Source organism: Aythya fuligula, chromosome 1 (assembly GCF_009819795.1).
Source record: "Aythya fuligula isolate bAytFul2 chromosome 1, bAytFul2.pri, whole genome shotgun sequence".
NCBI lineage: Eukaryota > Metazoa > Chordata > Aves > Anseriformes > Anatidae > Aythya > Aythya fuligula.
In genome coordinates this window covers 199,471,082-199,494,230 of record NC_045559.1, presented here as the reverse complement: position 1 = coordinate 199,494,230, position 23,149 = coordinate 199,471,082, and the positions used below count along the sequence as shown (strand labels likewise).

General features: G+C 40.2%; 1 protein-coding gene across 2 annotated transcripts; it reads right to left on the bottom strand.

Moving 5' to 3' along the window:
- Positions 1 to 971: 971 nt before the first annotated feature.
- PCF11 (PCF11 cleavage and polyadenylation factor subunit) lies at positions 972 to 21,852 on the bottom strand. Of its 2 annotated transcripts, none has more exons than XM_032208229.1 (16): positions 21,613 to 21,852; positions 16,564 to 16,689; positions 14,119 to 14,307; positions 13,532 to 13,723; positions 11,574 to 12,682; positions 11,125 to 11,314; positions 10,392 to 11,034; positions 8,856 to 10,297; positions 7,465 to 7,552; positions 6,534 to 6,653; positions 5,878 to 5,983; positions 5,052 to 5,235; positions 4,446 to 4,601; positions 3,341 to 3,433; positions 2,665 to 2,700; positions 972 to 2,066 (listed from the first exon to the last, which is right to left on the bottom strand). In XM_032208229.1, exons 1-16 carry the CDS (start codon positions 21,799 to 21,801, stop codon positions 1,857 to 1,859), a joined length of 5,073 nt encoding a protein of 1,690 aa, XP_032064120.1. In that variant the 5' UTR covers positions 21,802 to 21,852; the 3' UTR covers positions 972 to 1,856. The 2 variants fall into 2 exon arrangements, with proteins under 2 accessions (XP_032064120.1, XP_032064123.1); XM_032208232.1 differs by having other exon boundaries at positions 5,878 to 5,980.
- Positions 21,853 to 23,149: the final 1,297 nt, after the last annotated feature.

Genomic DNA, 23,149 nt, shown 5'->3' with positions numbered 1-23,149 from the left:
GGAGTAATTGATGTTGGGCTGCAGGTGTATGTTCCGTCTGTAAAGGACGGTTCCTCTGTGAGACCTGGGATAAAGCTGCCTGGGGATCGCTGGGCAGGTTGGCAGGAAAAGGGTATCCCGAGCTATTTGTTGTTGGTTTTTGTTTGTTTCCAATGCCCTGGCTTACCACCTTTGTGGCATTCCCCAGGGAGAGGCACAAACCAATCACACCAATCACTATCATCACCCTCAAACTGTCATCCATGTATTAACCAAGAACTATTCAACCCGCTTGCACTCTATCTGTGGGATAATCTGACTAACCACAATTCTTGTGCTTGTAACCTCTCTGCACTAAGATGTTTCAGGGTACAAGTTTGTTTCTTTTTTTTCCTGCAGTTCAGAAGTCCTGCTCTTCAGCCCTGTTAGCCAGAAGTATCCGATACCCTGGAGGGAAACTGGGTTCCTTTGATGGGGCCAAAAAAGCACTCTGCATTTCAAGGCCCATTCCCAAATCAGATTTACAGGTGTGCACTGATAATTACATCTAAATAAAATCAATTTTGAGCTTAATTATTCTTGTTAGAAAGTTGCTGTAAATCCTCTTACTGCACAAGGATGTCTCAGCCTACCCCTTGAAACCTGAGTGAGAAGACTGGGAACATTGCAACTAACAGCACATTCACAGCTGATTTTCTACTTACAGCTGATTATTTCTACTTATATCACACACTAAGGCTGAATTCTTATCTTTTGAGTATCCACACCACAAGAGCAATACGCTAGGACTACTCTTTCACTTACTGTTTTGTGTCTTACTCCCAGCAGCTTTAAAAGTATGCACTCCCCACCCCACATAGCAGAGTGAATAAAACCTTAAATGCAGATGACATACTATCCCAAGACAAACATTGTATGAATCTTTATTTGCAATCCCACAACCATGCCAGCCACGCAAACCCATTACTGAAAGGAAGAGATTTACACAAATATATGCTTAATTTTATTTATTACATTTAAGAAATATTAACATCTCAGGATATCTGGTTTACCATCTAAGTCCAGTCATAAACAACAAAAAAAAAATGTTAACCATTTTTCAAATGAGCATTCTTACATTCGTTTCCCCCTGTAACGTAAAGAAAAGTTTGTTCAGCTGTATTAAATTCTTATGTGTGACTAACGGAAAAAAAAAATCATTAAAATGTCTCAGCTACCAGGCATCCTGGTTTGTTAATTGTTTGTTGGCACTTGTGTTCACAATCAAGCACTCTGGTTCCTTTGTTAAATTTTCCCCTTCTACCCAGAACTGTCTTTTTGGTTACTTTTTTATTTTTAATATCTGGATATGTAAGTTTGTTCAAATAAGTTTAAAAAGAAAAATATAGGGTTGTGTCTTGAGAAGTTCCTGCACCGCTTCCCTTGATAACCCACCTATGAGATAACTGAAGGAAGTTGCTTGCTTTCATTTTTCTGAATCTTATTCAGCAAGAGGTCTAAAACAGAGGTCTTTTTAATTCCATTTAAACTGAAAAAACTACAGAAACACTCTTCATTTGATGGTGTGCATAAACATTACACTCCATATATAGCAAAAATATCTTTTATTTATAATTTACATTTCTACAAGTGAAAATTGTACATTTTTACATATACAATTTCATTCCATTAAATTTTCACGCATCTACAGAACTTTCACACAATGACACCTGAAACTGTGCAGGCAGTAAGAAATACAAATACAAAAATGTATTTATTAACCAAACAGTAGCTAAGGCCCTGCCTCAGCTGAATGTTTTTATTTCATATAAAAAGTATTTGCCTTCCAGAGATAACACAGCAGCTTTTCTGTAAAAAAAAAACATACCTCAGTTTATTTAAACAGACTCATCAGGTTCTGTTTTAATATCTGTAGATGCAGGTGTGCTCTCTTCTGCACAGGCAGGAGGGGTGTCATCAGGTTCTTCTTTGACTTTAGGCGAGTCACAGGACTCTTGTGTTTCTTGTTTACCAATGTTCAACATAATATTTAGAGGACTTTCTACAGGATTCTTGCTGGGAGATGGTGTGCAATCAAATGATGATGTCTGCAAAATGAACGTTAATGTAGCATTAACACATCATTACAATAGCAGCCACTTTTAAATCCTTTTCCCTTTTAGTCTTTCCTAAAATGCAAACGTGTTGACAGTAAAGCACTCAAAATCCAAAATTCTACTTTGTCAAGATCCATATAAAGCAAATTCGCTGTTTAATAGCATTACTTTTTCACAATTATTTTGAAAATGTATCATTCACGTAGCAATGAAATGCTTAACACATTACCATACAATATTCCCATCTCTCCACAAATGAACTGTACTCCCATATCATTAAAAACTTAACACACACTAAACACACATTTCAAGTTCCTAAGATTATGCATGTTACTCAAATTCATGATGTGTTTTCAAATAATGGTTTTGCTTTAGTCATGTATGACACACAAGCTGTCATGATACATCACTATGAGAAATGTATCCTAGCAACTTCTGTATTATAAACTTGCCGTGCCCAGGACCCTTTGATTCTTTGTCTGGTCAAATGCAAGAAAGATGGATTTTGAAGACATCTGCTCCCTGTAAAGTCAGTGAACAAACTGAAAGCAAAATGCTTCAAAAATAAAAAGGGTTCACGTTCACTTACGTTTTGGTAGTCTTCATAACAAGATGGATGGTAAATCTGGAAAATAAAAGTTGTAAATTTAAATGCCTAAGAACAGAGTAGGTGCACAGGTCATGAACAGAACAGTGTCAATTATGGATCACACAATTCCTCTAGAACAACAACGTTACAAGTAGGCAAACTACGGTGTCAAATGTAACTAGGTAAAGATCTTTAGGAAACGATATCAGACAAAAAGCCTGTTAAGTATAGGAAATCCCATAACGTGGATAGCTGCATATAGAAAGAACTGAACAAAGGCCTACACCATATATAAAAACATTTGCACAATCACAGAATGCTTGAGGTTGGAAGGGACCTCTGGGTCCACCTGGTTCAACCCCTCTGGCAGAGAGGAAGGATCACCTTCATTGTTCTTTTAGCACAGCAGTATGAAGGAAGCAGAGCAAGCCTGTACTAACAGTACCAGGACTTCAAGCATTTCCAAAGATTGAGATATTTATGTACTTGGAAGTCAGGAAAACTACCAGGGAAATCCCTTCAGGAGAGACAGATCAATTTCCTGTCTCACTTTCTAACTACAAATCTTCAGCTGAGGTGTTTTTTTTGTTTGTTTTTAACTATGACGGGGTGGGGGGCGCAGCTTGTTTTTCATTTAAAATATCAACAAGTATCATGTCTATTAAAATCAGATTACCTTTTCATCTACTCGTATAGCATTCTTTAGGTGCCACTCTTCCTCTTCCTCGTCCCAATATTGTTCAAATTGCTCTTGGCAAATTTCACAGCTCTGAAAAGGTATTGAAATAACAGACATATGACATTATTAAAATAAAACGCGTGAACTTCAGGAAATTGACAAGTAACAGCTAAATAACGCTCTTTTAAATTAAGATATCTATAGTGGACTAACAGATGATCTTTCCTCTACATTTTAAAAGTAACTTTAGAAAATATTAATAAAAATTGAGTACAGTTTGTAAATTTAGCAACAATCATCTGACCTTGAATGCTGTTATCATATGAGAAAGGCAAACTTTGCCCTTTCAACTAGAAACTCTCTGCAAAACACCTTAACAATCTAATGCTGTTTTACTCAGGTAAGACAATCCGGTACAGGGATTTAGGTAAAATAATCCAGTATGGAGATTTAATTTTATTATTTTTTTTATGGCATCATCTTCACTTTTCCCCATAACTCAACTTTTGAGTTTCACATTAGAGGGAGAACTCTTACACGAAGTATTAACACCTTTAATGCTTCTGTGTAAAATACATAAGTCAACTCTGATAACAAGCACAAGTACCTTTTAAAAATTAAAGCAAAGGTCTACATGACTCACTAGCTAGTTTCTTATAGGTTTACCATATAAAACATTTGTAGTTAATTACTTAACTATTTTGCCTACCTAAATACATATCTGTTGATTATTTTCAAGTCAGAAGATTCAGATAGTTCTTTGTCCTAACACCTAATGTCCTAATGCCTATCATCTAATGAAAAAGAATGTGTAAATGTAGCAAAAATCCAGTAAAAATCATTACTTAAATCACAAGGGATCATTTCCAACTCACTGAACTTACTCCCCCTATGGAAGCATTCAGTAAATTGACACGCTTTCCCCCATTTCAATTTCACTAAAAAGACTGCATGCCAATAGGCATGTAAGTTTTTGTACTACTGGTTATTAATGCTATCTGACACAAATGCAACATCTATGAAGTAGCTGCACACAGGTCCAACAGCAAGACTTCAGTCTACTTTATTGCCCATAGGGTAATGCAGGCAAGCTGAAACTTACTTCAACTGCTCCAGCTGGTCCAGCAGGGACACTCTGAAACTCTTTCTCTTTTGCAGCTTCTTGTGTCTTGAGCACAACTTCTTCATGAGCTTTTTCAAAAAATTGGCTTTTTGCACGTTCCTCTAGATCAGCTATTTCTTCAAATTCAATCCAATCCTAAGGAAAAGTTTTCATTCATACTCAGACACTTATATATAGCCAGAAATACTTTAAACAAATTTAAGGGAAAGAGAAATGACATCCTCAAAGTACCTTATTTAGAACATATTACTTCGTTGAAACTGAAATGCTTCTAACATGCAGCAGAGTGCATGTTTTCTAATAATGCCACACTACTCAGAAAACCTTTTACTTCTATTTCTATTCCATTCTCGGTGCAACCAAAGCAGTACCAACAGCTTCCAGCTGCTTATTGTTCATCATATAATTGCCTTTTGTGTTCTGACAGGCATTTATAAAAACTGCTTGAAATATCGAATACAACATTGTTTACCATAGGAAAAATCCTGTGAGAATGCAATTTCAACTGCAATCCTAAAGTACATACATAAAGTATAACACTGAATCCAACCTTTAACGTAGTAAGACACATGCTGCGTTACTTACTGTTAAACTGTAGTACCACCTTCTGTGAGTAATTTTTCTGCTAACATCTTTTTCTGTGCGGTTCTGGCGATAATGCCAATCTAAGTGATCGGCATAAACATCTGTCTGTGAAGTAGTGAATCTCATTCCACATGAGTAACACTGAATTCCAGTGTATAGTCGATTAATAACACTATCATAACGCCTACAAAAAGGGGAAAAAAATTTTAACATCTTTACGAAAAGAAACAGATAGGAACTTTATCAGGAAGTTGATTTGTAGGACTGCAGAAGCAGAAGAAAAGCATGAATCTAATATAAGGTTAGGGCATTGAACATAGTTAATTATTCCTGATTTTTGTAACAGTTAATTGAAAACATCTGAATAAATAATAGGCTTGTATGAACTATTCATAAGAAACGTGCTACTATTAGTAATGTCATGCCTACTAACTTCATCACCTAATAGGGCATAAAATGATAACACTAGCATTTGGCTCAGCTTTGCAAACTACCACAAAGGTAGCAAAGTTAGTAGTAACAAAGTAACACTGACTTCATTTTGTATCACAGCCTTGCTGCTTAAATGACAACATCTCCATTTGCATAAAGGGAAGTTTTCTGTCATTCATTTTCCCTCTTTTTCCTTCCTGAAGTTCTCCAAGACTAACAACAATCAAAAACTGCACATCCTTAGTCATGAAGTAACAATCAAAAATTGCAGGTCCTCTTAGTCAAAAAGTGGCATAACATCTTTTAAAAGCTCTCAACTGTCTTGGATTCCACTATTTAGATACTTCCATGCCATTATTCTTACTGCAGTGTAAGCTCATGCTACTATACGCACTGTCTGAGTTCTTCAACTGTAAAGTTTGTGAGGTCTGGGACATCTTGATCACTCTGGTCATCATCCTCCTCTTCAGCAGCTGGCTGGGCTGATGTTTCATTCACTTCTAGAAAGAATAAAGGCAAGTTCATCAAAATTTCAGTACGTTATCAGAAAGAAGTAAGGTGCTGATGAACCTTATTTTTGTTTTACTCAAAAATTAAAAAATATGATTAATAAATATGATATGAATTAATATTATTAATAAATAATAGCTGAGTCAGTCTCATATTGTAACATTAAAAAACACACAATACAGTACACTACTCATCATTTCAATTTAGGAAAACTGTATTTCAGCTAAGTTTTCAGCATTAAATCTCAATATTCAGACGGAAGTATTTCAGAAATTGACAAGAATCATTGATTATAATCAAGAACGAGTTACTGAGGCAGGGCACCAAAACCACAATAGGCTGCTCTAAATAGCTTAAGCATACACATGAAGTAATACACATTTTAGAAAGTTAGTAATTCACATACACCAAATCCTTTCCCACAAAGCTCAGTTCAAAAAAAAAAAAAAAACAGATGCAAGAACTCAAAAGTTCTCACACTTAGCTTTACAATTCAGCTATGGATAGCCCAAGTAGTTAGAATATAATGGATCTACATACGTGCTGAAGTGGAATCAGTTTTTGACAGTTTGAGAATTCCTGTTGACAACAGTTTAGCAAACAATTCATTGACATCAAGCTGGCCAAGGTGGTTATCAGGATACGAATGTGGAAGGCCTCCTAGAGAAAAATATCAATATTCAAGGAGACTAAACGTTAACATCAAGAATTTACTTCAACTTCTATCAGCACATTTGACAACACATTTTTCCTTATGTCTTTTATTACTTCTTTTTTTTTTTTTTTACTTTTTTTTTTAATCTTTTTTCTTTATCTACTTTTTACCTTTTTTTTTTTTTTTTTTTTTTTTTTACTGTTTTTTATTTCAAACTATTTATCCACTGTTTGCTTCATATCTATTTTTGGACTTACTTCTTCCCTTTCAACAACTTCCTTTGTAATGTAAATTTTTTGAAGTGCTCTCTATGCTCACAGCCTTGTAAAGAGAATTCTACTGGATTCTGCTTGTTGAAACACAGTATTTTCTCATTTTATCCTTGAATATTTCACCAGGACCAATGTACTTCAATTATTTATGACTTGTTTCAAGATTTTTACTAACCAATTCATACACTTCGGAAGTTTATACAACCTGACAATTTATACAACCTGTCAAATGCAAGCCAGACCTACAAACTGGTACCTTTCTGCCATCAGAAAAGCAGACCAAAACTTTGTTTTGCTTTGTTTTAGCACAACTACATACTAAAGCCATACGGTTAATGAAAAACTAATGAAAGCCTTTACAGTTTGAAGGAAACCCCTAACGAGATTAAAGTACTCCAGAAACAACATCTACTGCCACCTCACTGGGATCTCCCTTAGTCCACACAGACCCAGTACACCACCACAAACCAGAAAGCTAATTTTGTGTGTCCACTAGCAAACAGAACAGTCCGAAAGAAACAAAAAGCAGTTAACTGTTTGGTACCTGCAGGGTTCTGAACAAAGCTTCCAGGATTTGGCAAATACTGCTGACCTTGGCCATACGGTCCTGGCTGAGCAGACATGAGCGAAACCTGTAAAAGTAAACATTTAAGCACTCTTTGAATTGCATTTTTTTTTTCCAAAATAAGGGTAATTTCTACAAATTTCTCAATAATGTTATAAATATTAAAATCCTTCCATTAGTGAACTATGTCAATTCAGTATTGAAGGGTCCACAAATGGCTAAGTAACCTTTCCATTGTTTTCATTTCCTGTCAGAAAAAAAAAAAAATCAAAAAGCATATTTACTTTGCCTAACATTTAAACGAATGGGGGAAAAAAAAAAAAAAAAAAAACCTTTTCTTCTTTCTGCTTATCCAATAAGCCTTTAAACACATTTTTCCAAGCACAATAATTCAAGTTGATCCTTTTCACAAAAACAGAGCTCATCAGAAAAGTTAAACTGGTAAACATCCATCAATAAAGGTCACTATTATTTTTTCTATAACTGAAATAGTATTTACTGTATGAAATGCATTCTGAAGGTTGCAGCAACCCAGCTGCAGCAAACCACATGCACAAAAATAATTTTAGAGTGAGATTGTATTTTTTTTCTGAAATTGCTTTCTGGATTTACTAAAAAAGGTTTACATTGATTAAAATTTGATCCTGTTTGAGGTTAGACGGACATGTTACCTGCTGTTAACTCTCTGTGTTCAGTTATACCCCAAATGAAAAACACCCTCTAAAATCTGCAGTCTACTGGAAGAAATGTTATCATTTTGATTGATGTACGGTTATTTTCTCCTTTTGAAGAAAGCATTTCTAACTGGCAGTAGGAAAGACAACTAAACTCAAAGCATGCTGATGCCAAGATTGTTTTTCAAAAACTGTATTTAACAATGTCTGCATCTTTCTCAGTTCCCCCAAATTATGGGTGTCTGTTACTACTGGCTTGTCACCTGCACTATAATCTCCAAAAAGACAGTAAGATTATTTCTGGTCCATCCTAATTCTACACCTCTTTAGAAAAATTAATTATTTATATTCACTTGTATCATCAGTCATGATTTATAGCGCTCACCCTGTTCAAGTTTAATGAAAATGCCAGACTTCCAATTACCTAGATTTGTTTTCAAACTAAAAATGCTAATTTCATTTATATTCTCACCTACAAAATGATTAGATCTGTTAATTTAAAAAAAATCTTAAAATAACAGTGCATGCCCTTCTTGACTCATCCAGATACTACATAAGGATGACATTTTAAGTCTGAAACTGTCTCCCAGTGTGCCAGCTCTTCAAAAAAAATTATGTTTTTAGAGAAAGAAAAGCTACTAATTATCTACACATAAATACTTCTGCAAGCAAACTATTTACAACAATAATTCTTACCTGATTACTTCCCACTGCCATACTATTGAAGCCTCCATATTGAGGACCCTGAAGATTTTTTTCGTCAAAATAATGTCCAGATGCTCTCAATGAGAAATTCTGTGCTCCTGGGCCAGCTGGCCCATTGAAATTTGGTCCTGGCGAACCATCAAATATGTCAGGCCTCTGGAACTGCATCCCATGAGATGGTCCATTGTAGCCCTGGCTGGGATGATCAACGAACGGACCGCCTTGTCCGTATGGCGACATTTCTAATCTTGAGGCAGGATGGTTAGCTACATTTTCGAACCGTGCACCTTGAAGGCCAAGGGGCAGGTCAAACCTTGAGGCTGGCTGGTGAGGACCATCAAATCTTTGAGGTATGGCTGTATCGAATCGTGCCTGTCCCTGCTGGCCAGGTGCCCTTTCAAATCTTGGGCCAGGCTGTCCATGAATTCCGTCAAATCTTTGCAAAAGAGACAGCTGTCCAGGCTGACCATCAAATCCAGCATGACAGCCATCAAATCTTGGACCCGTCCGTCCCAGAGGACCATCAAATCTAAGTCCACCAGCTCCCTGGTGTACTGGTCCGTCAATCAACCTAGGACCTACACCTGGAGGTCCATGTGGCCCCTCAAACCTGAGCCCACCTCCTGATGGTCCATGTGGCCCCATAGGCTGCCCATGTGGCCCCTCAAATCTGAGGCCACCTCCAGGTTGACCATGGGGCCCCAAGGGCTGTAAATGTGGCCCCTCAAACCTGAGACCACCCCCTGGTTGACCATGAGGCCCCAAGGGCTGACCATGGGGTCCCTCAAACCTGAGACCACCCCCTGGTTGACCTCGAGGCCCCAGAGGTTGACCATGGGGTCCCTCAAACCTGAGACCACCTGAAGGCTGACCACGGGGTCCGTCAAACCTGAGACCAACTCCAGGTCCTTCAAATCTAGGACCACCTACAGGCTGGCCCGCAGGACCCTCAAAGCGCAAAGGCCCAAGAGGTCCCTCAAACCTCAGTGGACCTCCTCCTCCAACCTGTCCTGGGGGTCCTTCAAATCTGAGAGCTCCTGCCAGCTGCCCTGGTGGCCCCTCAAATCTCAGGGCTCCTGATCCCCCTGCCCCCGCCAGTGGTCCATCGAACTGTGATGCACCTGCTCCGACCAACGGCCCCTCAAATCTCAGAGCAGCCTGTCCAGGTGGCCCATCAATTCGAGAAGTTGAACCAGCAGCAGGACCATCACCAAAAGGACTTCCTGGTCCATCTACCCCAACCCTTGCAGGAGGTTGTCTAGGTGAGCCATCAAATAGAGGTCTGTCTTCCATTAGTGCACTTATTCTCTGCTTGGCTTCAATGCCTCCAAATCTTGCTCCTGGACTTTCTGGAAATGGTGCTTTCTCCAGATCTTCATATCTAGCTCTTTTGAAACGCTCACTGAATGGCGATCTTGGTTCCTCTCGAACACCTTAAAAAAAAAAAAAAAAAAAAAAGCAACATATAAACACCCACCAAAACGTTGATATTATTTAACGTCTGCAAAATAAGGCAAAAAAACATACCAGCTTGCCCGAGAAGCTGTCTTTCTTCACGATTATCAAATCTGCAAATTGCATCACCATCTATTTTCTGGAACTCCGGTGTGCCTTTTCCCTGTTGTCTGAGAGCATCTCTAAATTCCTCTGATTCTCCCCAGCTGTCATAAGGATCGAATGTTTTAGAACCTCTTGCTCCTTTAGTAGCATTTTGTTCCTCAAGTCTTCGTCGACTCTCAAGCGGTGAAAGGTTATCAGGAAAAGGTCTGTTAGTGCCACTTACAGGAGAATGCCTCCTAGATCTTTCTCCAAATGGCTCTTTTCTGTCAAACTGTACTCCACGCTTTGCTTTTGCTTGCTCACATTCTATTCCAGAAAGCAACGCATCAGGTAAATGATAATCCAAAATATCATCGGGATCCAACAGATCAAGCCTTGATAATGAATGCTGAACTTGGGTTCTTTTTAATTTAGCTTTGTGTTCGTAGTATGTTAATTCTGCATCAGATAGAAGAGGTTTCTTTTTCAAAACACATTTCTCCTCTGTAGGGCTATCCCACACATTACATCTGTGCTTCCCTTCCTGGTACTGGAACAGCTGTCGAATCTGATGAGCTACCATGAGGAATTCATCTTGAGTTATTTCACCAGATGCTAAGCGATCATTGGCCTGTAACATAAAGTTGAAGTTTAGATTTCTAAAAAGAAAAGCACAGCTACATCCAGGACTCTTCTATGAAGACAAGCTAATTAGCATTACCTTTTTAAGTAATTCTCTCTTGCTTGCAGATGTCAATTCTTTAGGAATTTGTAAATTGGCATCCACACTTAACCTGTGCTGCTGCTTTGGTGCTCGGGGTGATAAAATTCCTTTAGCAGCAGTCCAGTTTTCCCGGTGTCTTTGGTGAGGAGCTTTACCAAGTGCTTGGTGCTCTTCACTCTGCTGCGAGCTGAAAACGGGAACATATTTAAAATATAAATTATTTCGTTATTCAGGACATGCCTGTTACATCCCTATTAAAACTGATCATGACAAAACATCACAATCATCTTAGTAGGCATAATTTCTCTAACTACAAATAAGATAAGAAATTTCATTGACAATTTTTGACAACCTGAACATTTCCTCTTAAAATCTGACTACACTGAAGTCAGCAGTAGAATTTCCACTGACTTCAGACATAACCTGTTTAAAAGATGGTAACTTACTTTTTGTTTTCTTCCCAACCAGATTTCCACCTCTTGCCTGCTTTGGATCCCTGCCAGTTTTCTGCATTCTCCTTTGGATCGGGAGAAGCTTTTGTAGAATGCTGACTTGCTGTTTCTTGAGGCCTGTCTTCTTGGGCTTTTTTCACTCTCCGTGGATCTCGCACCTCTTGTTTCACGTTCCGCTTATTAGAATTTCTTTCATCTCTTGCTGCCTGTGTGGGTTCTTCAACATGAGACTGCTTAGGACCTATCTGACGTATCTTTCCGATTTTAGGAGTTGACGAAGTGGGAGATAAGCTTCTGAGTCTTCTTTTGGGTGATCTCCTCTCTCTTCTTTTTGGAGAATGTGTAGATGGTGACCGTGACTTAGGAGAGCGTGACCGTGACCGTTTTCTGTTACTTGATCTCCCTTGTTTTCCACCCTGTTTTTCTGATTCTTCTGTAGGTGTGTCTTGTTTCTGAACAACACCATTAACTACTTTATTTCTGCTGCCTACTGGTCTATGTTCACACGTCTTATGTTCCTCTTTTTCTTTTTTCTCTACATTTCTCCTCTTCTCTTTCACCTCATCCTCCTTGCCCTCTGGCTTTTCCTGAAGATGTCTTTTCAGTCTTGGATCCCGTTTACTGATTTCAGATACTTTTGTGCTTTCACTTTCCTGGTTTTTAGTATCTTTAGTACTGGGTAACTTGTTTTTCAAAGGAGATGGTGATTTAGATTTTGCTTCTGACTGATCAAGCTCTTTCTTCTGTATTTTTTCACCTGCTTTCAATTTCTCTTGCTTTGTGGAGTTTTGTTTTTCAGCCTGTGATGTTTTGCTTGCCTTGGTATCAGACTGACTGGTTGTGTTTGGTGGAAATTCTTTCCTATGAGATTGATCTTTAGCATGAGAAGAATGTTGAGCCATCCTATTAAGTCGAGGATCCCTATTTACTATTTTGATATCATGAAGTGGAGGACTTGGGGATGGTTTGATTTTTTCAGATTGCACAGAAGTCTGATGAGGTGGTTTAACTGTCATATGAGGTGTCTGTGACACATGTGGCTTGGAAGGTGCTGGAACTGAAGCTATAGTAGATGATCCTTGCTGAACGCTAAGAGAAACAGCCTGAAATAGGGGGGAAAAAAAAACAGCATTAACCTGCATGATACAACTCCTACCCAGAGACACTCATGTTCGGACTTGAAAACAAAACTATAAATAGAAAACACTTGTAAGGTAGTTATGTAAGATTCAGCCATTTAACTGAAAATGACCAATTAATTGCTAATCACAGGCATTAAAATATTGCAGTACCTTCAGAGAAGATCAAGTTACAATGCAAAATCAATGCAATGTCAATGCAGCAAAATACATAATCTAAGCACATGTTCTCATTACAGCATTAGTTTTTCTATATATTCGACATATTCATGACAACTAAACTGACAGATCTGATTTTTTTTCCCTAAACTTCTAAGATGTTTATTTTCTATCATTAACACTCATAACAAGTGGACTTTCTATTATGAATGTAAAAAACCACAACTTAACCACCACCTTCAGATGTTGGCATTAAACAAAACTGACCCAGTGAGGAAACTGCCTTTGTATTGCTAACGATCAGAATTCCTTGTTCTATAAAGAAATGCTACTCTTTTTAAAGCAAATATATTTGAAAAAGTCTGTCTTGTGGTGAATCACAGGAAGAGGTGCAAAACTAGGATCACATGCACACATTATTTTGGGGAGAAGTTAGTAACAGAACACAAAAGCTTCTTTTAAACCTGTTTTGAGTGCAATTCTTACAATTTGTAGGTAACAAATACTGGTCTAGAACACCAGAACAAGTTGCATTGCTCTAGTCCTACAAGAGCTACACTTTTCTAACATAATTTACTGCAGTTACCTGTATAGCTAAGGTGCTATCCAAAAGTGAGACCCAAGTATGGGCATTTCATCTACTACCCTACTCACCAACTGTGCTTTAGTCTGTTCCAGCTCCAGCTCTAATTTTTTTTGCTGAAGTTCTAACAACTGTTTTTGCTTTGCAAGCAATTGCTGCCTTATCAGTTGCTCTTGTGTCAAATTCTTCTGTATTTCAGGAACAGCTGGAGGAGTAGAGGCACCAGAAGTGACAGCAGAGGTAGGTGCAGTAGATTCCTCTGGCTAAAAACAAACATAAGAAAAAAGTTACACATAAAATCTTAATGGAATCAGCTAACTATCTCCTCTGTTATTGTGACCCAACACTGGGACTTTGTGTATTGCATTTCTAATGCAAAATATAAAACATTTTAAGAACTTTTGCTCCGTGAGAAATTCCCCAGTGTGACAAGTTTAAATATGCTATTTAGTATATCAATGTTCAGAAATCTAGGATTCAGTTTTGAAATACAAAAAAACCCAAACCCATCAAATATTCTTAGTTAAGAAATTGCTCTTACCTGTCTACAAAGATCAGATGCTTCATTCTTAATATACTAAATTGTCAAAAAACAGCATACAAACAATGAAAACTACATATATTACCATCTGCTCATACAGTAGGAATAAAAACTTACCGATTTATTTAAAAACTTAGGATTCACATGGATGCTAGAAGTATTCACATTTGGGGGCAGAGGTTTAATTGGCCAAGCAGGATCTAATGAGTTGACTCTGACATCAAGGGCATATAGTTTCTTCAAAGGAAAAATATCATCCCATGTGGAGCGTAATTTAAATAAACTTTTCCTAGTATTTTCATCCACCTAAAACAATAAAACAATTCTATGGCTTGTTAAGTTAATATAAAACAACTTCTAAAACTTTTCTGTAGAACTTAAGGCTTCATTTGTTTAATATTCTTATCAGTTTTATCATTTTAACACCATGAACTGGCTATACAGAACTTATAACCAAAGCAGACTTTTACATCTACACCAACAGAATCGGTAACAAACTCAGATGTGGCATTGTCATTTCAAGGCCATTTGAAAGTTTTATTGCGTATTACCATTTCTCTGAGAATTTTCTTTCAACTTTTCCATTACCAAAATTCTCACTTTACTTGGCCAATTTCTGTGAAAAAGAAAATACAGTAACAAAAATATCGAAAGGCAGCAGCCTCTGAGATGATACATTATTCAAGTGTTTGTGCTGAATGGCATAGATCAATGGCAAACAAGTCAGAGAACAATGAATTTTCTGAACAGAAAAGGTGTTTTGTTCAGCTGTTTAATCACTGAAGGTTTTTGTTTTTTTCCCTAACAATTCTAACAAAATGTATATTAGCTAAAATGAACTCAACTACATTTCAGGTCTAATTTTGCAGTAGAACTATCTGAGCCACAAATCAAGCATATTTGCAGTACTGCCTCCCATTTTTTCTCTCTTCACAATTACATTGAATCATCTCCTGACAGGTAAGTCAGAAATTTACATCAAAGAAAAATTCTGTTCATCTCATAACTCAAGTAGTTAATTTAAATAAATTTAAAACACTGGAAGACAAAAGCTGTCCTACAGTGAATATTCTAATTCAATCATGCAGTATTGACCGTGGAGACCCTTTGTTGCTGCAGTTGTGTGTTAACATTTTACAGCAAGACATACTGTCCAGAAGTTCAGAAAGTTCAGAGGTTCTTTGAAGAGGGAGGGTGGCAAGAACTTCAACAAAAATAATTTATACGTAGCTATAGGGAGTGGGAGGATGCATCTATACAATTTTCAATGAGTAGGTACGAAGTAGACCATGAAAGGTGCTGTAGTGACTGAGCAAGTTTCTGACTTCATTACGTGTTTAAAGATACCTTAGTGACCATTTACTGATAAAACAAATGCTTTTAACAACGTCAGTAACTAGAATTCCACCTTGTAATACCATCGATTAAGTTATCTGAAGTGACTGCCACTTTACACAATTAATACAAATTCAATGGCTCTAGTTTGCTTAGTAGACAGTTACGCTACCAAACTCAGAAAATCAGTTATTATCCAGAGCTTCAGCTGCAAGAAATTCAAATGCAACTCAGTGAAGAACACAACCTAATACTGGAAAAACAAGTGAATGTCTACCTAGCTACACTACACACAGGAGTTTAAATTTTCTGTGGTCATTATTAAAATCTATTCCTTATTTAGCCATACATTATACATGTGAAAACCATATAGAAAACATACTAGGATCACAGATCCTCCCTGGTATGTAAAAATAAATATGCAAAGCTCCACTCATCTCATTCATATGAGACACTGCGTTCTTAGAGCATACAGCATACCACAGAAGTTAACCCTTCATTTCAGATCCAACATAAAGCCTTTCAAGTCCAATCTTTCAAAAAATGGACTTGGATTTGCCTTCCTCATTGAAGAATAAGCACAATTACTTTTCTGTGGTTAAAAACTAAGAGAAAAAAAATGTGGCAGTTTGAATTAAATTAGAATGTATTTGTAATGTAACAGCAATACACTCTTAGGGCCTTCTCCCCCCCATATATATATTTAATATTTAAATCACAGACCACCAAAAGAGTAGCAGGTATGATATTCTCCATAGTTCACACACTCATTTTGTACATCAAAAATTATGTACATCAGACAAATCTAACTACAGGAGCAGGAAGAGAGCTCTGAGAAATCTCTATGAAACTGATTCTCAGTATACTCCTGACATAAAGGCTATTTACTATCTTAAAAAAAAAAAAAATCAATAATTCATAATTAATTGCTCTGTACATTACAAAAAGTCCATCCAGGTAACAGTAACCAAAACAAATTAGAAAAATCTTGCCTGGATAGAAAAATTACAGAAGTTTAGGAACCAAATTAAGTAAGACTTTATATTTTTGGCTAACTTAACTTACAACAGAAATACCCATCCACATTATAGATACATACTGAGATTAATAAAAACCGATTAATTCTTATGGTTTACCACCCAAGAAAACCCAAAACTGAAAGCAGGTATTTATTTTACCAGGAACAATTTTGCTTAGAACACAGAACTTTTCTGAAAGCGTATATACCTTTTCAAATACACAAATAAATGTTGCAACTAGGTTTTTAGTAAATGCAGTAAGATACTCTCTTCCCACATTCTTGACAATGGAATCCATAAGGTACATAACAGGGAGCTTCTCTGATGCAGGAGCCTGGAGTAATAAGAAGAAACTGAGAAGTTTAGTACAACAAAACATATTTTAAGCTATTTAAATAAAGGGATTACCAATCCCAGAAATACAGACCTCTCATTTTGGTTGCCACTATAAACACCAAGGGATTTGCTTGGGATTTTTTTTTTTTTTATATACAAAAACTTAATTTGGAAAATCAATACTCAGTTCAAAGTACAATGCAGTGGGTGTATCACAGGAAAAAAAAAAAAAAAGGAACACCTTAGGTTATTCTGTTTGTCTCAAAGCTTTGGAGAAAAAAAAAAAAAAGGGAAAAAAGAAAAAAAGAAGCCCAAGAGACAGTATTACCGCTAGTGTACTGAGTGTAACCTTTCAAAACCCACTTGAGAAAGTAATTTTAAGTTAGCAGGAAACCATTGTTAGAACTTCAAGGAACTTCTAAAAATTGTTTATAATTCGGACCTCCTGAATGCTTGCTTTTTGGGATTTCACAGAACACAAGTCAGACTTCTGGCAAACAGCCCAAATTAGTGAACTTCTGCAGCCGTAGATTATATGTTGAGTATCACAGTCTTTTTATATACTACACGTAGAATAGGTCGCAACTATTGTATTGTAATCCAAATGAATGGAGCAAGGAGTCCCATTCTTTCTTGGCACTTGTCGATAGCAACAGTCAGGTTTTCAGTTAGATGTGCAGTAAGAACAAAGTTCTAAATCCAGACAGAACTCAATCATCAAGTCGACCCGGTAAAGACACAGAGAAGCTCAGGAACTGCAACCACGATTTTCACAGACGGGAGTCTTCATATTCTGGACACATCTTTGCTACAAGAGGCAGCTTGGTTTGTTTTTTTGTTTGTTTTTAAATCCACATTCAAAACTTGTAGCAAGTTTGTGTGTTAGAAGTGTGGTGACACTGGACTGCTACAGCAACTTCTAATGTACACCAAGCACTACTGGCCCAAATCAAGGTGTTTTTAATGCCCACCATGGGCTTTCACAAGCAGAAGGCACAAAGTTCCAGAAAGCACCAGCAAGTACACAGACTTGTTGAAGAGGACAACGTGAAAGACAACACCACAAGCTGCGTGTTGACCGCGATCCCCTTAGAGGAGCATCCACTCCAACTTTTAAGTCCCATTCACCATCCAGTAAACTCAGGATAAAACCAGAATAACTTCACCACTCATTTTAAACAGGACAGGCTACCCTGTTAATGCCCGACTTCACAGCCCCATTGTCCAGACAAGTGTGTGAAGTGCTCTTGCTTTACAATTCTTCCTTCCCCGTTAAGGTGGTTCACAGAAGGGCAACAGTACTTTTATAGGGGTAAATCACATTGTTTCCTCACCACTACGTGTATTAATTTACCATGGCCTAAAACTTACATTGGAAAGGTTGGTTTCTTGTTAACTGGGGGGGAATCACTGCCTCTGAGCATACTGAAAAACGTAATAGGCAGGTGGCATTTTTTGGACGTGGAAAAAAAAGTGCAGTTAAGCTACCTAAAATTAATTGTGGTACATAAAAATATTTTACACCACTTGTATTACCTGAGAGCTGAGCATACTGACTTAATACTGAGCTGTAAACAAGCTACTATGCAAGTGGTTAGAATAAGGGCACCTCTCTAGCCTCAACGCTCCAACCCTGGCTGTAAAACTATTAATATTAAAATGGCTGTGAAATACTGGTTTCTTCTTTAATGCAGCCTACACAATGGCACATTAAAAACACTAAGTTCTGAATGCTTTCCTTTATTAAAAAAAAAAAAAAAAAAAAAAAAAAAGACTGCAGAGTTTCTGACTTTCAAAGTCAGCTTTTAGGGAAACAAAGAGCTGTCTCAGCAGCACCAATGCCCAAGAGCTACTGGCATAGCACACTATATTCTTCCATTTCACCAGCGCATGGAAGTAGCTCACTACCCTCCACTAAGTTTAGAGTTTGAGACGCTGGGGCATTCACTTAGTAGCAAAGGCCCCGTAGCAAGTTGAACTGTCACCTTCATTACCCATCAGACTGTTTAAAAGCAAACATACAGGGAAACACTGTAATCTAGTAAGGACGCCTACTTCAAAATATGACACAGAATCACAAGTTCAGCAGGGTCTCCTGCTTCAAAGATATGCTACTCAGGTGTTACATTTTAAGAACCAGGACTTAAATATTTAAGCCTTCACTTCTGGAAATGTTTATTATGTCAAGCTATCTAGCACACATTCCAATAACCACACAAGGGAGTCCCATATTTGAATGTATTTTGTTTTTAGGCGATCTACACAGCCATCCCCTAGCAAGAAAGAGACCCACATGACGCTAACCAAAAGGCAGGGAGGCTCCACATAACCACCAGAACACAGAAGAATGCTAACTCTGTGTTTCTCAGCTTGATATTAAAAACTTCATCACATAATTCACACTGTTCTTTCAAAAAATGTATGAAAGCTATTGTTGGAAATGTGTGGCTTTTTTTTATTATTAGTTTCCTCAAAGGTTTCAACCTTTAAAAAAATTGTATCTGGTAACTGAACCCCAAAAGTCACAAACTTGTGAAAAAATTTGTTTAAAAAATAACCTTGTATACAAAATGGGTCTTGGAAACAAATTCTGCACTATACAATGGTAAATAAAAAGACAAATACATATTTCACACTTTTTATTTACAAATTTTATAATACCAGTCACACATTTCAGAACCATTTATTAAATTGTAAAGCAGACCACTCAAGTTTTACACTAAACAAACTGTCTCCAGGCAACACTTTTTAAAAGTGGCTTAGTAAAGGAGATCACTTTCCCAAAAACAACTAAGAACTTGCCTTGAATAAACCACAGTCACAAACAGTAACTAGGCAAAACTAACCAGTGATACAGGATTTAAGACATCTTTAAAAACACACTTCAGGGCAGGCTCTAAATCACCCAGAAATGAAGAAATTTGACAGCATTGATATTATCACAAGTTATGTTATATACATCCACTGCCCTTTAGGAGATATAATGGTGAGATCTATTAGATTGAGGTCACCTCCCCAAGGAATGGCAAAACTTGGCCACTGGCAGCATTTAAAACTAGACTGGAAGAGGTCTGTGGAACACTAAAGAGCCATCCTGCATTGATAGAAAGATAGATTAAATAAGGTAAGAGATCCTTCCCTCCCCATCATTATATAGTACAATTCTCACCATTATAAACCATGATTTAAAGCCAAAATGAAAAAAAGCCTACGAACACCTGGTATCAGAGGGAGCAAGGGACACAACGGGGGAGGGGTGACTGGCAGGAATCAGGGCGGACTGAAAGAAGAATGCTTTTCTTATAAAAAGGTCCTGGTAAAAAGGTGCGGCAAACCCCCATCCATGTGCTGTGGCTGACGGATGTCAGCAACTGCCTGGGCTGGGCTCAGAGGGAGCCTCCTCTTTCCCTTCTTTTTATATCATGTGCCTTTCAGACGCCATGTTAGGATCCTACAGGCTGCTGCAGTTTCTACAGTCAGGGAGAATTACTTCTTCCCCATCCTCGACCGATAAACTTCTCTAGCCATGATGAATGAGATCCACACACAACACTAGCTTTTACTCTGGGCACAGATCACCTGAAATCCAAACAGGTCATCCCAAGCCCACGTAATTTTCTCTAAGTTTCTCTAAGCAGGCAGAGCAAAACAACCCCCATCACCACCACGCACACGCTTCTCTACCCGGAGCAGATGATCACCTTTCACCCACAAACTTTTCTGACAGATAAGTGTCATGTACCCCCCACACCCCCCCCCCGTTAATATCCCATAGGGACCACACTGGGAAAATAACCTTATCTTCTGAACTATAATATACTTAAAAGTATTTTATACTTAAAATGATGCTTAAAGCGATACTTAATGGTTAAATTTAGTCCTTCTAAAGCAGACAACTCCCGTGCTACAAACTCCATCTTATTTCCGTTCCTTCGAACTACCCAGAAAATAAAAAAAAAAACAACTCCACAATATCTCCCGTCCAGGCCCTCCCTACTAATCACGGTACTCATCTAAGGGTAGAAAATCGCTTAAATGCAAGGATTGGGGACTACACCACCAGCTTCCAGACACTCAACGCTGGCTCCGGGGAAGGGGGAAACCCATCGAGGAGGGCGAGGTGCTGCTGCCCAGTCACTGCCGGGCCGCCATGTTGTGCTGCCTGCTATTTATTTCCACGGGGTTCCTCCGCTCGCCAGCCATGCTTTGCCCTCTTTATTTTTCTTTTTTTTTCCTCCCCACCCAGCGCCTTTTAGTGGGGGCAAGTCCCAAACCCTCCCCCCCCCTGCTACCGACACCCCTCCTCTGCGGCTGGGTGCTGGGGGGGCCCTTCCCCTCCCTCGAGTCCCCTGCTCCCTATGGTTTTTCTTTGGAGTGGATTGGGTTTGGGGGGAAGCAGCAGCAGCAGCCTTATTATTGAAGCCCCGCGGTGTTTAGGACGAGCTCCCGTGCTCCCTGACCCCGCCTGAGCTCCGCTCCCCTCCGCCCCCTGCTCCCCTCGCAGCGACCCCGAGGTCCTGATCTTCTCCCTAGTAATAAATAATAAAAAAAACTCCAGGCTTCCTGTTTTCCGGGAAAGCCGTGCCCTCGCTGCTCACCCCTACCTAGTAGCCCACCCCTCTCCCTGTTTGCCTGCGAGCCCTCAGCCCAACCGCCCCCACCCTTCCACCAGCCTTCCTCGGCCCCTCCTCCTCCCCCTCTCCTGCCCTAATTCCCCTCCTCCAGGCCCTCATCTCCCCCCTTTCCTCCTCCTCCGGGTCAGCTTCACCCCTCCACCCCTCCTCGGGCCATCTCCCCCACGCCCTTCTCCTCCTTCCCCCCCCCTCCCCCTCCCCGGAGGCCGCCCCTATCCCTCAGCCCCCGGGCCGGCTTATCCCCCCAGCAGTATAGGTAGGAGTAGGAGTCGGTGGAATATAAAAACCTTGGCGATTTGCGCCTCGATCAGGGAGACGATGTCCTTGGCGAAGGGCACGTTCTCCTCGGCCAGGATGGTCAGCATGTTGATGTGCGGCTTGCTGTTGAACGTCAGGTCCTCCAGCGACGACTGGTAATCGCGACACGCGTCCTCCCGGGCCTCGCTGCTACCAGCGCTGCCCTCCGGGGCCGACATGTTCCTCCGACCGGGGCGCCCCGACCCCCACCGACCGACAGACAGCCCCCTCCCCGCGAGATCTCCCCCCCCTTTTTTTTTTTTTTTCTCTCTCTCTTTTTTTTTTTTTTTTTATGCTGCCGCCGCCTCCGCCGCCGAGCGATGCCGCCCCCCCCGCCGCTGCCGCTGGGCTTCCTCTACCGCATCCTTCGGGCCGCGGCTCCCTCCCGCCGCCGCCGGCGCTGCTTGAGGTGCTGGTGCCGGTGCCGCGGGTGCCGCCGCGCCTCCGCTCGGCCGGCCGCCGGCTCCGTTCCCGGGCGCTCACAAAATGGCGGCGGCGGCTACGGCCCGCGGACCTCTTCCTCCAACCGTTGCGTCATGTGAAATTGCGCTGAGGGGAAAGGGGCCGGCGGCTTGGAAAGCCCCTTTTGTTCCCTCGCCGCCTCCCGATTGGCTGGCGGGCCCCCGGCTCGGGCGGGGATTGGCCCGCCCGATAGAACGCCCGCCTTCGGGCGGTTGGGAACGCCCTTTCTCTCCGCTGATTGGTTGATGCGCTCAAGGCCCGCGCTCGCCCCCTGAAGGGCGGCTCGCGATTGGCCGCGCTTCCCTACCCCCTTCGCTCACGGCTCCCTCGGCCCTCTCCTCCCGCCTTCCCTTTCCGCCCCTTGCTCCGATTGGGCCCCCGCGCTCGGTCCCGCCTTTTCCTCCCGGCCCTCGATGATGATTTGCGCTCCCGGCGAGGCCCCACCCGCGCCGCGCTCTCTATTGGCTCATGGTTGCCATAGCAACGCGGCCTACCTGCCACCACCCCTGCGGCCTAGGCCCTGGGGAGAGGCCGCGGCCTGGTGGCCCCCCAGGGTCCCGCTCAGCAACCGCCTTGTCCCCTAACGGGGAGCTTGTGGCGATGGAACCCAGGGGATTTGTGCAGCCCGGGAATTCCCTCATCAGGAAGGAGGGAGGCAGCCACCCCTGCTCCATCCCCAGTCCGCCTGCCTTGTGCCTTTTTACCCCTAAAAAACAGGGATTTAGGTCATTGTCCCAGTCACCCCCCAAAAAACAGGGGTTTAGGTCCTTGTGCTAATCACACCTAAAAACCAGACAGGGTTTAGGTCAGAAATTAGGAGACGTTTCTTCTTAGTTTAGTTGTCCCACTCAAGGGGTCAAGGAGCAGTGTTTGGGGTTTGCAAACCCCAAGGTTTGGAGACAGCAAAACCTGCTCTTGTACCACGATATTTGCCCAAAGATGATAACGCTCAGTTCTTCATACGTTTAAGGTCCAGTTCTTCCTTCTCTTCACGTTACTTATTAACTGTGAGGAGCCGTCAGCAGGGCAAAGGAGGCCACGGGTAAATGCTTCATTAACATACAC